The sequence below is a fragment of the Gastrolobium bilobum genome, unplaced genomic scaffold (assembly GCF_033153095.1).
Source record: "Gastrolobium bilobum isolate Gb01-03AN ecotype WA unplaced genomic scaffold, APGP_CSIRO_Gbil_v1 utg3047, whole genome shotgun sequence".
Classification (NCBI taxonomy): Eukaryota; Viridiplantae; Streptophyta; class Magnoliopsida; order Fabales; family Fabaceae; genus Gastrolobium; species Gastrolobium bilobum.
This window is the reverse complement of record NW_026895383.1, coordinates 71,673-86,932: the sequence shown is the minus strand read 5'-3', so window position 1 is coordinate 86,932 and position 15,260 is coordinate 71,673. Positions and strand designations below refer to the sequence as shown.

Below are 15,260 nucleotides of genomic sequence, written 5' to 3'. Positions count from 1 at the left end.
CAGATATACACAAATAAAATGTAATACCTTCTACTTAGTGATGCTATTAAAATTGCTGATTATTTTTCCACTTGTTTTCTGCAATAAAGTTCAGTGGTTATGTTGAGTTTTCCTGAATTGTGGCCCATCTTTGATGAAATCAATCATGGAATCTATCGGATAATAATGATCTTGAGGGAGACCTCTTCATGTGTTTGGATAGATAGTTAATCTCAGTTATTAACTACTATTCATCTAGAGTCTCATACGAGAAATTTGATTCCCTTAAGTTATCACCTTAGTAATCAATCAAAGATTAATTATTATTGTTTAGGATTTTCCTATAATTTCATCATTGATTATGAATTCAAAATTTCATTTGAACTTGAAACTAAGTATTCTCACGTCAAAAATATAAAAATAAATTAACTAAGGTTTAGTGTGTGTCATTTAAAAGGATACAAGTTGTGTCCTTTTAGTGATTTACATAAAGTATGACCGGTTATACTTTGTGTAAATCTGAAAAGTTATTTTTTTTTTTACTTTACTGAAGAGAGGGAAAAAAAGTAACTTTTCATATTTACACAAAGTATGACCAGTCATACTTTATGTAAATCATCTAAAAGACACAAGTTATTTATAAAACGATACTTCTTTTTTTCCAGTAATTAGCATGAATCCAATCCCATCGCATAGAGAATAAGTTGTTCAGGGGTCTAAGGTTTGGGTTCGGAATATCATTACGAAATGGCTAAGCAAGAAATTTCTTTACACTTGGGCTCAAACTTGGCTTTATTGTAACATCTAACTCGGCCTCACCTCTACAGGGTAGGGTAGGTTTGCTATCTTGAAATATAAATTTCTCCCTCTTCACTTTTCCTTTAAACACTAAGTTCAATCAAATTACGGAAAATTCCTTCATGTTGTTTTCGCTCACCTAAAATGTTTGTCTTGGCATTTTTCTCAAGTTTTGATTTCTTAAGTAAAGTTCTCTTGTAATATACAAATTTAAGCTCAAAATTAAAGAAATTAACACGTCTCTTATATGCGTTATATATAGTAACTAAATCCTTATCTTACACCAACTGAAAAAGTGCTAGCCATGGTTTATACAATCCCCTTCATCATTTTGATGCTCCTTTGCACCATTGTTGTTGCTACAAACAATAACTCGATGAGACTCAAGTTTTCATCCATTTTAGTCTTTGGTGATTCGACCGTAGACACAGGCAATAACAACTATATCCTGACTGTGGCCAAGGGAAATCATTTGCCTTATGGTAGGGATTTCCCTGGTCATGTGCCAACTGGTAGATTCTCTAATGGAAAACTGGTTCCTGACTTGCTTGCCTCTGTATTGAAGCTCAAAGATACTGTCCCTCCTTTCTTGGATCCAAACCTATCAAAAGAAGATCTTCTAACAGGTGTTAATTTCGCATCTGCCGCTTCAGGTTTTGATGATTTGACTACGGTCCTATCTGGTGCCATATCAGTGTCCAAGCAAATTGAATACTTCAAAGTTTACGTAGCAAAGCTCAAAAGCATTGCTAGGGAAAATGAAGCTAAACGAATACTTAGAGATGCTCTGGTTATTATTAGTGCTGGAACTAATGACTTCATTTTCAATTTTTATGACATTCCGACTAGAAAGTTGGAATTCAACATATCAAAATACCAAGATTATCTGCAGAATAGGCTTCAAAATTTCCTTAAGGTAAATAGATGTCTTTTTTTATGATTATATTATTTGGTGTCACTCTTCGATGCCACCATTTAATTAATAATTAATTAAGCTTGTCGAGTTTCTTAATACAAGTAAGTGATCTTCTGCATTATCTACCCTTCAAGTCTAATGAACTCTTGTGTGAGAGAACGTGTTAGAGAAATAAATCTTCGGTACTATGAGAGTATCCAAGTGGGTATTCCTTTTTTCAAATATGGAAAAAAATTTCCACTTTTCAAAAAAAAGTTACCAAATTTTCCACGTTTGAAAAAAAGGAATAGCACTAAAGATTTGTCCGTATTAACAATATATAAAATTATTAATGTAATATTAAAGATAGCTTATTTAGGTCGAATTGGTTCTTTAGGGGCTGTTTGTTTCTAGGATTCTCAACAGATACATAGATAAATGAGGAGTGAAAAAGTAAGAAACCTTCGTTTGGTTAGATGAGTTTGCTGACTTATGTAGGTAAGTGTGTTTGCTGTGTTTCTGATTTATCTATGTATCTTCCCTCAACTTGCCGGCTAAAGTTTCCCTTTTGAGGGGTGGTATTGTGGAACACCTCCACATTTGCTCACTTACTGTGCTAAGCTAAAGACCAGCGTATCCTTCTCAATGGCGCGAAAATGACAATGACGTAGCTTCACTCTTTGTCCACTTCTTTAGAACCTGTACTTGCCAAAGACCAAGAATAACACACGACTTTTTGTTCACTTTTTGTCTTGCTTTTCATTCAAAAACTTATTAAAGTCGGGGCTAATTTTGTAAACTCACACGCATTTTTCTATCTATATTTTACTAACAACCAAACATAAACTTTATAAATGTTACTTTATTTTTCCAGTAAAGTTTTTTCCAACCAAACAACTTTTTTTTACATTTTCCTACGAATCTCACTTCTCACCCATTTCCCTATATATAACATTTCCCTATTTATGAATGTGTTTATACATGTTTTTTCTTACTTTCATATAAACAACCAATGCGTACATATCGGTGAGTTAGCAGAAACCAATAATGGTCTCGTCTGATTCATTATATAATTAATGGAAACTTCTCATCTCTTGTTTTGATTATATCATACGAAAGGTTTCGGCTATTCATTCACAAATCACAAATCAACGGTTAGTAATAAAAGTGATAATTTTCACTTTACATTCTTTGTATAAAATTGTAGGAACTATACGACCTTGGATGCAGAAAATTTGCCGTCACTGGGCTTCCTCCCATTGGTTGCATCCCCATTCAAATAACAGCCAACTTTGTAATGGATAGGAAATGTGTAGAGGATGAGAATTCAGATTCCGAGCTCTACAATCGAAAACTGGAAAAGCGATTACTTCAAATACAGGCAATGCTTCCGGGAAGCAGAGTTGTTTATACAGACGTTTATGACCCATTGATGAACCTTATCAATCAACCTGAAAAATACGGTGAGCAATGTAAACAGAGTCACGTTATATTCATTTAATAAATGTGAAGCCCTCACTAGTTGAGTCACGACATGATAATTCAATTTTTACGTAACATCAAAAAATCAAACCCCTTAAAATATACATACAATTTTCCTCAATTTTAAAGATGCTGTCAAAAACTAACAAAATCCTTCTTTAAATTTTTTGTGTTAACATTTCAAACGCTCTATCCATAAAAATTGAAGTTCATGCACGTTTTTATTCCAAAAGCAGAGAAATTTTTGTTGTAATATTTCTTTTGTACTCATCTGGCATTTTATTAAATAGGTTTCAAGGAAACGAATAGAGGGTGTTGTGGGACTGACTTATTTGAACTAGTTCCGTTGTGTAATGCAATCACACCAACATGTGATGACGCTTCAAAATTTGTATTTTGGGACAGTGTCCATCCAACCGAAGCAGCCTATCAGTATTTTACTAAGCACATAGAAGTGGAAGTCCTGCCCAAGTTCCAATTTCATATGGATAATATATTTTTTAAGTAAGGCGCGAGTCACATTATTTACATATATAAAATGTGACAAATTTGTTTCTGTGTAAGTGATGCAAAGAGACAAAAATAAAAGTTAAATAAAATTCAATTATCTGCACTAATTTAAATGATGTGTTTGAGTGCTATGCTGTGAATTGATATACTCCATTATAAGCCTCCTACCTGAAAAAAGAATAGAAGCCTAGTCCAAGTTATCTCATTGGGTCTCAATCCTCATATGAAGGGCTAGGGGCCAGGTCGCCGGTCCAAAACAACTTGTTCCTTTGGATGTGTTTTACCAATGCTGAAAGTAACTTTACGGTCATGTACTTTTGGGTATTAGTCTTGTACTTTATCAGTTTTAGATGAATGACAATGATATTCATCCATCTGGGTTGAACTCTGCTCTACGTAACTTCATAACCAAAGCTATCATCAAAGCCATCGAGCAAGATCAAGTATTTGTTGGAAGTTCTTAAAAGATGGCGTAGAAATAAGGAGGGAGAAAAAAAAAAGTAGATAGTAAAAGCAAACTTTTGACGGTTAATTATTAAAACTTAACTCTATTAAAGTGCTAAAGAATATTAAAGAAGGGTGCAATGTGTTAAATTGCATAAATTATGATACAAAGTGCAATTATACTATTCTGGATTGGTTTCGGGATCTACATAACTCCTTTGTCCATTCTCTTACTCTACTATAAAACAAAGATGACAAAATCAATAAATATTAAACCAAACAACAACTCTTTAAAGAAATCCCAAAATTGATGGCCCATTACTCATATCTTATCCACTCTCAACTCTGGACACCGCCATACATAAACAAAGGTCTACACTCTCGTTCAAGATCTTGCCAGGTAAGCATATTGCCTTCATATTCACTTTCAGATATTGATTTGAGTGTTACACTATCTGCGGGAACACCACCTCCAACTCCATAATGGTTGGGAGTGACCAAGGCCTTATATATCTCAAGATACGGTACCCTGAATATTAGATTCAAACATGCATTACAGATTAACGAGCAGGGAAGGAAACGATCAGTGGCATTAGCTTCCCTTTCCGCAACTAGCCGATCCACTACTTCCCTCAAAACAACTCAATTGTTCCAAACTTCTATATCAGTATTCTTCAGGGAACCAACTAAAACAAAAAAATAAAAATTCAACAGTTCATATTGATACTGAGGATTTCTCAGATGTTGCATCATAATCCAATTGTCCACTGCCATGGGAGGCAAATGATTGATCTGGCATGTCAGTGAGGACAGGCTCTGAAGGTAGAAGTGAATAAAGATATTCAAATGATGAGTTCCTCTTCACTGTATGCTCAGGCTTCCAATGGACATGGGTACCCTCGTAGAGTATCTCAATAATTTGCCCATTTACATCTCTTTCAACTTTTTTCTTCACAGAGCAATTGGGGTATGTGCATTTGTAGTAGCTTCTCTTATTCTCACTTCTTCTCACTTGTTTCTCTTCATATTTTCTCCAATTGTACCCATCATCTTGCCTTCTTCTTAACCCCTCAATTTGTTGGCTGCCATTGGTATGATCAAATTGGAATTTACTTCTATTGTCATCACCTCCTCTTTCTACTCCATCTGCAGCATCAATTTCTACGATCACATGATTATCCATTTCTAGAGTTCCAATCTCTGATTGAGAACCCAATTTGGAATAAAGAACCATGAGGGAATAGCTGAATATGGCTGTAATGATACAGAGAATCAAGTTTATCTTCATGAGTTGAACAGTTAGACATCCAAGGAAGAAATTGAGGAGATCCGTTTCAAACCCAAGGTTAATCTGTTTTGACAGGCACAAAGACATTAAAGCAAAGGCTGCACTCGAAATCAGACTTAATAGGTCTGGTTTTCCATTCACAGCTTTATCAATTTCAAACGAATACAAAGAGGTGAGCAACAAAACAAGAACACCCACATGAGCTTTCTGTAAGAAACTCCTCGAAAGTTTCCATTTCTTCAAAAATAACATCATGTTGCTGATTATGAAACTTACGACGGTGTAAAGGATGATCTTGAGGAAGTTCAACTCTCCAAATAGATGTTTGAAAGAGGAGCTCAATGCATAGCAGAGCAGTCCAACGATGCTTGACATAAATCCCACAACTCTCCATAGCTTTTTCTGATTTAAACGATTGGAAATTCCGTTAAGCATAGTACTTACTTTTCAAAGAGTGGCGTCTTTGGGTTGGCTTATAAAACTGTGATGATGTAAAAGGAAGAGAAGGGTTTGATATGGAAGGGAACTTCGTAAATTAGAAGAAAATTATTGCCACACAACCAGGGGTTCGAAGACTTCGGAAGCTCTCACGAGTCAAGATAGTGATGTCAGTTTCAGCGGTCACAACCAGCTGTTTCCAAACAACTCTTTTTCACGCGATTCTCATTTTGATGTTGACAACACGGGCTGGGTTATTTTGGATTTTTTTTTTCATTTTTGGTTTTTTTTTTAAATAAATATCTAAATAAACTTAGTGAGAAGTTATTTTTTTAAAAAAATTAATTTTTAGTGAGAAAAAACTCTATCCAAACAGACTCTTATATTAGAAGAGATTTAAAATAGATTGAAGATAAAAAAATTAAATATATTAAAAACATATAACAATAGTAGAAAAGATTTAAAAAAAAAAAAACTAAATAAAAAAATAAGATAATATTTTGAAATTTTATAACAATGACATCTTTTTCTTTTCTTTTTTTGTCTTATTTTTTCTTTCATTTCTTTTAACAGTTATGGAAAAGACTAAATGTGCCAAAAAAATTAGAAGAGAAAATTACCAAACATACCTAAATCAAAAAGAAGAAAATAGATTGAAGAAAAAAAATAGAAAAAAAAATATTAATGATTTCTTTTTCTTCTATGTTTTTTTTGTCTTATTTTTTATTTTATTCCTTTTTTGACATTAGTCTATTTTTTTTCTTTTTTATCTAGTCTTTTTTTTTTTACTTTTAGTTTTTCTATTACTATTGTAAGTTTCAATATATTTGGTCTTATTTTTTTCTATTTTTTCCTTAATTTTTTTTTTTCTTCGTTTTGATTTTTTTCTTCTATTATTATTATTATTTTAGTTTTTTCTTTAAGTGTTTTAAGTTTCCAATTTTTTTATCTTATTTTTTTTTTCTTTTTTATCGTTAATCTATTCTTTTTTTCTAACAAGGATAAAATAAGTAAATTAGTTCAGTTTCACACTGTGTTAAGAATGTGTTTGGATGGAAGAAACCATAGAGGTAATATGATTTTTTTTTTAAAAAGCATATGGATGTAACTGATTCAAAATAAAATTATAGGGGAGTTTTTGAACATTTCTTAAATATTTTCTCTATAAATAAAGGTTAAGGGGATTATTAATTATTATTTCAAAAATTTAGAGAAAATCAAAGACAGATGAGATCTTGAAAATTTTGGAAAAAAAACTCTAGAAGGGAAGAGGGAAAAAAAAAAGAGATTGAGAACAAGCAAGCTCTATCAGCTAGGAAAGATACAAAGAATTAGTTGTCCTTATTCTTATTATGATACTTAGGGCTTTTTCACCATTTTGCTTCTCATTAATTATTTAATAACTATTTTGTCCTTTATTGTAAATTATCTATTAATCTGTCTCTCTTTAATCGATTAAATTGAATAGTTAATCGATTAAATGGTCAAATGAAGATTTAATTGATTAAATCTTCAACTTAATCGATTAAATCTACTTAATCGATTAATTTTTCTTCTTTATCAGAAGAACAACCTTATGCATGAGATATTTAATCGATTAAATAGGGAGATTTAATCGACTAAATCTTCAAGTCAACAATTTTTGTCTATTTTGATCATTTAATCAATTAAATTTTTGACTTAATCAATTAAAGAGGAGCGGCATTATGATATCCAGGGGGACTTATATTAGGCATTGCCAGATCTCTGTAGTTTGGTTGGACTCATATTCAGATTCCTTTTGTGAAACCTTAAGCTTTACAAGTCTAAACATTAAAAAATAAAAAGTAAAGGAACGTCATGTTGATTATGTAGGGTCCCTCGTATGAATAAGAATACAAGAAAATTTGCCTGCACGATTTATTCGTATTCAAATTAGCAGTCTTATTACTCAAAATTCTAAAAAATTACATTTATTTGTTTCTCGGTCAATTTCATCCCATTATATTTTGATTACACGACATCTCATAATAAAGTTATCATATCAAATCATATAATACCAACAGTACATATAAAAAAGTACTGTCCCAAAAAAAAAATTACTCCCATAATTTATAATGAATTAATTAATAATAAACTCAGATATTAGTACAAAATTATATTCTAACTCTAAGTAATTAATTTAAAATAATATTACCGATATTATTTGGCACGTTGAAGGCACACGTTAAAAAAAATCTAATTTAAGTCTCAATTTGCAAGTGGTTATATATTTTTATTTTTTTTCAAGATAACTTCAAATGAATGCTACAGTTTGTCATAAGCGCTACTCGACTTGAACTAGATCAAAGTTGAGAAAAAGCTGGAAAACCATAACTAAGAACGCTTTCAATATAACAGTTGAATTTGAATTTACATATATTAAATAAGGTTAACTGTTTATCATTTTAAATGTCATGACTTTGTGTCATTTTTAATGAAATTTTGATATATTTTTGTTTTTTTATAAAATTAGAAAGAAAAAAAAAGTGGAGAAAAAATAATATAATTTCATTAAAAATGACTCAAAATTATGTCATTAAGAATAACAAATATTTTTGAGCACTTAACAATTCCTCAAAAATATTGAAAATCAGTTACGGGGTTCTCTGTTCCACCTTCGGTATTTGGATGAAAGAAATAAACAAACGAGATCATCGAGAGACGGAATGAGGGGACAGTGCTTTATGTCTTCCTTCCTATAAAGTCACACTGCATCAACATTTTCTTGAATTAATCAATTGACTCACCTTTGTCGCTCTTTAGCTATTATCAAACAAAAGCAAAAGAAGAAAAAGAAAATGTTGGCTGGCCCCGATCTAATTCCATCAACCCAAAATCCCTAATTAGTCAGAGAACAACCCATTATCTCCAGTCTTTTTCAATAAAATACAAATGAATCTTCTACGAATGAAACAAGAATCCAATCCTTGCAGGGACTTGGACTTAAAACAGAGCAATTCTAAAACATAAAGACCAAAAACAGGAAAAATACATACATTAAAAGACAAAACATACTAAATTTCTTGATTCAGGAAACTCCTAGTCCTTGAAACTATTATAAGCACTGCACAATGGAACAGTTTGAAGCAATAACCAAAAGAAACACCTCAATGTTACAACAAAAATGTTAATTTCGTCACTAAAATGGCTATTAACTTCAAAATCCTTTTCGATTTTCCATAAATTTTATCAGAATACATATAGTACAACACAGGTATTTATAGCACAAGGCTCCAAATCTCTTACAACAAACGTTTTGATAACCAAAACTCTGTATTCTAAATTTCTAATTACACTACAAATACATACACACACAAAATAGCAGCTTTACCTTCACTTTCGGCTAGCACTTGATCCAGTGCTTCCCCGAAACAAATCATTGAGTCGTGCTTCAATGTCCTCCGTTCCATACTTAATATGCTTATCAGCATGCTTACCAAGTTCTGGAATACTCTGGAACCTCCCAATGAAGTTTCCATAAGCTGGCAACAAAATTTTCTCAAGGGAAATTCTTATATCTTCCCTAAGCAGTTCATCATAGACAAACCATGAAGACTGAACCCTGCATATTTCCCCAAACAGCATGTTAAACGACTTGAGCTTCTCTCTCATAGACTTAGCTGCGACATTAGGCGGCACTGATCCATTGCTGTCAGGCTTCAGAAACCCCAGCACCTTATTCCATGAGCTTCTTTGATAGTGCACATGGTATTGCCGAACTTTTGCAGTGTGTTTTCGGATCCAATCATCACCCAAAAGGGTTCCCAATTCACTATCTTTGGTCTTCTGAACTATGTACCTGCCGTTATTCATCAAGAAAACATAGCACAAAGCAGGGTCTTTGTAGATTTTGGATTTTGCTTCCAAATTGCTCTCCAAAAGCTCCATTATCCAATCCATTTGCACTGACAGAGAAGAAGAGGGCGGAACTCTATCATCAAGCTTGGGGTATTCTCTCAACGGAAACCCATAGTCTTCAAACACTTGCTCCAGGGCCTGCCGTGACCGGCAAGCTGCACGAAGGTAGTTCATCACGTAGCGAGTAATTGGATGAAGTCCACCACCGGGAACCGCCGACTTTGCCGGATCACGGCGAATCAGATTCTCCAACTCCATGAAAATTCCTCTGATTGCTTCCCCCAACCTCTTCCAAATTGTGATTGCTTCGTTCCTGAGCGACACACTGTACTGATCACAAAACAGAGACTCAAACTCAGGAATTAAGTCACGCAATGTCTCGAACACATCAAGGATCTTGAACAATCGCTCCGGCGAACGGCTCCCAATAGCGACGGCATCGGCGAAATTCAGCAACTGAATTGTCGATCCCCTGCAAACCTCCATGAAAGAGAAGTCAGCAGCAGAAGAGAACCCGAAGAATACGCGGTCGCAGAGTCGCCGCTCGCTAGGGAACAGTATCTTTAGAGAGACGTTGGAAGCCTTAATCCATCTTTCAATCTCGTCTTCGAGTTCCTGCCATGGCATCTTGTGAACGTCCTCGACGCTTAGCTTCTGTAACCCTAATCTCGACAGGCTTTCCTCCAAGAACTCCCTTCGGCAACTGCTGTACACGTGCGAGCACTCCTTCCCGAACCCTCCTGCAACCATGCGCTTTGCGATCTCGTGAAGGTCGTTGATCGTCCCCGACGGAAGCGCATCGATCACGATGTCGTAGTCGGTGACCGGCAACGCCACAGGAATCAATTCCTCCGCTTCTCCTCCTCCGTTCCTGGCTTCTTCGTCAACTTCTTCATCCTCTTCCTCCGAGTCAAACGGTAAGTTCTCCGTTGACTCGCCGTTCCGGTACGGCCGAGTTAGGTCGAACGACTCGCCGCCGCGCTCCATGAGGGATCGGAACTCATCCTCGAGGCGGAACATGGCGTGCTGGAGCATGTCCTCAGCGCGGACGAGGCACGCGGCGACGGCCTTGTCGGAGGCAAGGTGGTTCCACTCGGAGACAGTGGCGATGAGGTCGTCGACGGCGTCGAGGAAAGCAGCGGCGTCGGCCGAATCCGCCCAGATAGGGCGGTCGGAGGAGACGTAGTGAGAGATCCGGAGGTCAAGTGACTTGAGGGAGTGATCCAGTACGGCGCAGGCCCTGGGATCAGCATCTGCAACCTTCTCTGACAGGTTCTCCTTCGAGAACCTTCCATCGAAGTTGGAGAATATTTGAAGAATATCATCAGCCATGTTGTTGTTGTGGCCCAGCGTTTTCGCTATGTGCCGCGCCACAGCCAGTAATTTCTCTTCGCCGTTTTCAGCCATTTTCAGCGAAAGCTAGCTAGTTAAATCTGCATCACTTGTACTCAAAAGGGTGCGAAGAAGAAGGACAAGAGAATAATGGAATGACGGATATTACTCTTGAGAGACGCGGTTTGTGGAATAAGAGGAGGGCAGAGTTGGTAAAATGTGGAAGCTACGCGGAGATTGATGGCAAGGACCCAAGGACCCGGAGAAGAAGATAAAGTAGAGAGTGAACGTGGAAAGCGGTTTCTTTGATTGAGAGTCGTTGCAACTTGCAGCTAGCTTTGTTTTTTCTTTGCCTTTTTCTATTGGTGGAACTCGGAACTTGATATTTCCAATGTTGTTCTTAGATGTTTTGACTTTTGACTGGACTTCCAGCTAATTTAATTATGGATTTTATTAATCTCCTTCCACATAAGATAATTATCTTATGTGGTAGATAGTTATCTTATGTGGTAGAGAAAAAATGGGTGGGTCCCACCATTACAACAAAAAAAAAAAAAAAAAAATTAAGTGCAAAAATCGAAGTGAGAGAAAATGAGATAAGTTACCTCATGTAAAAAGAGAGTAATATTTCCCTTTAATTATTGCAAAAATAGGAAAACAAGAAGATAAGAGAGTGATTCTGTTGGTCTTTGTTTGGAATCGAAGACTGGTAAAAATTGGTGGGATGCATAATTTTGTAGGGAATTTTTTTTTAAAATATTGTTATTTTAATAAATATTTATGAAAATATAACTGTCTTGAAATTAAAAATAAATTTATTACACTCAGTCATGCTTAAAATAAGATGTGCTCAATCACGCCCAACATGAGCCGTGACCTAAGAGAGAGACATATCCTGCATGAGGTTTGAGTCAAGAGGAGAGAGACACGTTTTATGTGGGGCATGACCTAATAACCCTATATATACCCTTATTTTTCACTTTTTCACTTCACACATTCTCTCTAAAATATTGCTCTGATTTCTCTCTAGATTTCTCCTTAATTTTTTTGCGCAGCAAAGCTTTGTTAGTCAAGTAAATCTCAATATCTGCTTTCTATATATTTGAGTTACAACAATAGATATGTTATACTAGTGACGTAGGAAATTGTTAAGGACATAGAAAATTGTTAGTGACTTAGGGAATTGTTAGTAACTTAGTGCCTGTTTGGATTCTTCTTCTTCTTTTTAAGCAAAACACTACTTATAAGCAGAAGCTCGGTCAAACAGGTTTTGAGAAAAAGCTCTTATAATGAAAAGCTCTTTTTTTATAATAAAAAAAGGTTAAAAGCCAAAAGCTCCTAGGAGAAGCTTTTTTTAAGTTCTTATCTATTTTTCTTAAATTGTGTGCATTTTTTTGAAATGAAGAGCTATAGAGATAGAAGAGTTTTCTTGAAATATGTGTTTTTTAAGTAACTTTTACGCTAAAATTTTATAGTCATGTGGTCATGTTATTTGATCACAACCACTCATTGATGATGAGATAAGAGAGAGAAAAGTGTATAATTTTTAAATGAATGGTTGTGATTAAACCACTTTTCCACATGACCACTTTTCCACATGAGATGATTCATTCCCAAAAATTTTAAGTAGTCACCAAACATCTTTTAGTCTTTTTTTTAGTTTTATCTTATAAGCGGCTTCTAGCTTAAAAAAGAGAGGATCCAAACAGGCTCTTAGGAAATGTTAGTGACGTAGGGCATGATTAGTGACTTAAGATAATTATAGGGAATTATAATATGTGCACACATATTTTTAATAAAAATAAATAAATTATAATTTAATTTAATTTAATTTTTTAATCTTGGACTAGGCTTGTAAATTATTTGAAAATAAATTAATTATAACAATCATTTTTTATTTTTAATAATATATTATTATGGCTGATTCGTCATCATTCAAGTCTTCTCGGTCTACCTCCGAGCATGAGTTTGAGCCTTCCGACCCCACCACACATGTCATTCTTGGACCATATAGGTGGGAGATACTAGTGCACGCACGTTTCACACACTGTGTGGAACGAGGATAAGATTCGAGCGTTGAAGACTTGACGGGGTAAACTGCAGGGGGACCCCCTCATGATGATATTCCACACGTGGTCGCTGAGTACTTTACACAGGCGAGTTTTATACATGTGGCACGCTTGCATCATATTCAGGTATATATTTTAGAATGTAATGTATTATATTGTGTTTACACTAATCTTTATAAATTAGTGAATTGTTTACAGATGAATTGACAATTGTCTTATGTATTTCAGGTTGATTCCGCCCTTATCAGTGCTTTAGTCGAGTGGTGGAGACCAGAGACACACATCTTTCACATGAGCAGGGAAAAATGACCATTACCTTACAGGACGTAGCGGCTATACTAGGATTGCCTACTAACAGGCAAGTAGTTACCGAAAGTATCACATTGGATCGATTGGCCGAGTGTGAGCAGGTTTTCGGTAATGTAACCATTGAGGGCACTGACCTCTTTGGTGGCGATCTACGACTTTCATACTTTCACTGATTGTATGCCCATTGGGGTCCAGTTGCAGAGCATCATGAGGAGATGAGGTGTTACACTTAAGGCGCCCATTGTTCGAATATTAGAAGCATGGCTCCTATGCGACATATCGGTGGGTAGGAAAATTATATGTCGTTACATTCCATTGCTTGGAGGGGAGTTTGAGCAGATTGGCGTTACATCTTCCATTACCATATATACGTCTTCATCATCCATAACTTGAAAGCCCATGTATTGCTCAGATTGCCATAATTTTGTTGTGACCAGAGTGATAGATTGATTACCTTTAAGAGTTATTTTTTGACGAATTTTCTAATGTCGTTCGCCAATTGTTGAGTTCTGCTTCATGTGTGTTAGCTTTTTGTCGCCTTTAAAATCTAAATCACGTCGACCTTTCATTTTCCTACCATTATAATATAGAACAACACGAACAAAATCAGGATGTGAACTCATTCTTAAATATATTAACAAAAAACACAAAAGATAGTATGAATAAACAAGTGATAATATGTGTAAGAGTAAGGTTTATGATGGAGAATAGTTGTAAAGAGTGTGGAGAGAAGAGCGGTTTAAATAGAGCAGAACTGAGTTAATCACGCTCAAATAATACAGGTTATGGCCCCTAGTCACGCCCCACATAGGGCATGTCTTTCTCTTGGCTCACGCCCAACACTGGGTGTGTTTCTCTCCTCTTGACTCACATCTTATGCAAAACGTATCTCTCTCCTGGGTCACGCCTCATGTTGGGCGTGACTGAGTGCAATAGATTCGTCTTTAGTTTCAAAACAACTATTTTCGTAAATAGCTATAAAAATCACAATATTTCAATTCCCCCCTTATATATATTCTTTTAGGGGACGTTTGGTATAAGAAAAAAATTTGAATTCTCGGAAAGCTGGCACATTTGGTATAAGTATTGTTAAAATTTTCTAGGAAAATCAATTTTCCATAAAAAAAAATTAAAGCTTTTTGAACCAAAATACTTTCCAAAGATACCACCAAAAAGGTCGTATTCTTAGATTCGCATGATATTGAAAAATTTTACACAATTTTTTGGTAACATTTCTTGTAATATTTTAGCCTAATAAATAATTTTTTGATAATATTCTCGAAAAATTTCTCAATATATTTCTAAAAATTATGATTTCGGATATAATTTTTTTTTTCTCCCATCGAACGGTAAAGTTAGATTGCTTGTCACCATTCTTTATCTTTTTTGGTTACTATTTGTTTAATTCTTTCCTTTCTGAACTCCGTTATCTATTGATTTTTTTATTGATTTCTTGTTGTTCTTTGTACAAAAGACATTTTGTTGATGACTGCGGAAACTAGTAAGACTATTATGTTATTTTTTGTTGGTTATTATTATTTATTTTACCGGTCATATTTTTTAGGCTCTTATTCAGTCGTGTCAAACATCACAGGGTTTTTTTTTAAGGAAAAAAAAAATGAATATCGTCTAACCATATAGATGAGAATAAGCTTCTAAGTTAATAGTAAATCACTTCATTCATTATAAGGACAAATAAAATATAAAAATTAATTAAAAATTTAATCTAATTGATTGAAGATTATTTTATTGATAACAAAAAATTAAATAAAATTTAGAAAAAATAAGCGTTTAACATTGTTAGTTTTTGAAAATCTCAAAAACTAGTTGAATTGAT

General features: G+C 34.6%; 3 protein-coding genes across 3 annotated transcripts; 1 reads left to right on the top strand and 2 right to left on the bottom strand.

Moving 5' to 3' along the window:
* The first annotated feature begins 1,081 nt into the window (after positions 1-1,081).
* LOC133308516 (GDSL esterase/lipase At2g30310-like) lies at positions 1,082-3,662 on the top strand. Its single transcript, XM_061509141.1, has 3 exons — positions 1,082-1,693; positions 2,880-3,135; positions 3,445-3,662. Exons 1-3 carry the CDS (start codon positions 1,082-1,084, stop codon positions 3,660-3,662), a joined length of 1,086 nt encoding a protein of 361 aa, XP_061365125.1.
* Positions 3,663-4,414: 752 nt separating this feature from the next.
* On the bottom strand, positions 4,415-5,831 carry LOC133308569 (uncharacterized). Its single transcript, XM_061509205.1, has one exon. The coding sequence runs from the start codon at positions 5,829-5,831 to the stop codon at positions 4,824-4,826; it is 1,008 nt and encodes a 335-aa protein (XP_061365189.1). The 3' UTR covers positions 4,415-4,823.
* Positions 5,832-8,946: 3,115 nt separating this feature from the next.
* Positions 8,947-11,346, bottom strand: LOC133308444 (exocyst complex component EXO70B1-like). The gene has a single exon (XM_061509066.1). It carries the CDS (start codon positions 11,118-11,120, stop codon positions 9,189-9,191), a length of 1,932 nt encoding a protein of 643 aa, XP_061365050.1. The 5' UTR covers positions 11,121-11,346; the 3' UTR covers positions 8,947-9,188.
* Between the last annotated feature and the right edge of the window lie 3,914 nt (positions 11,347-15,260).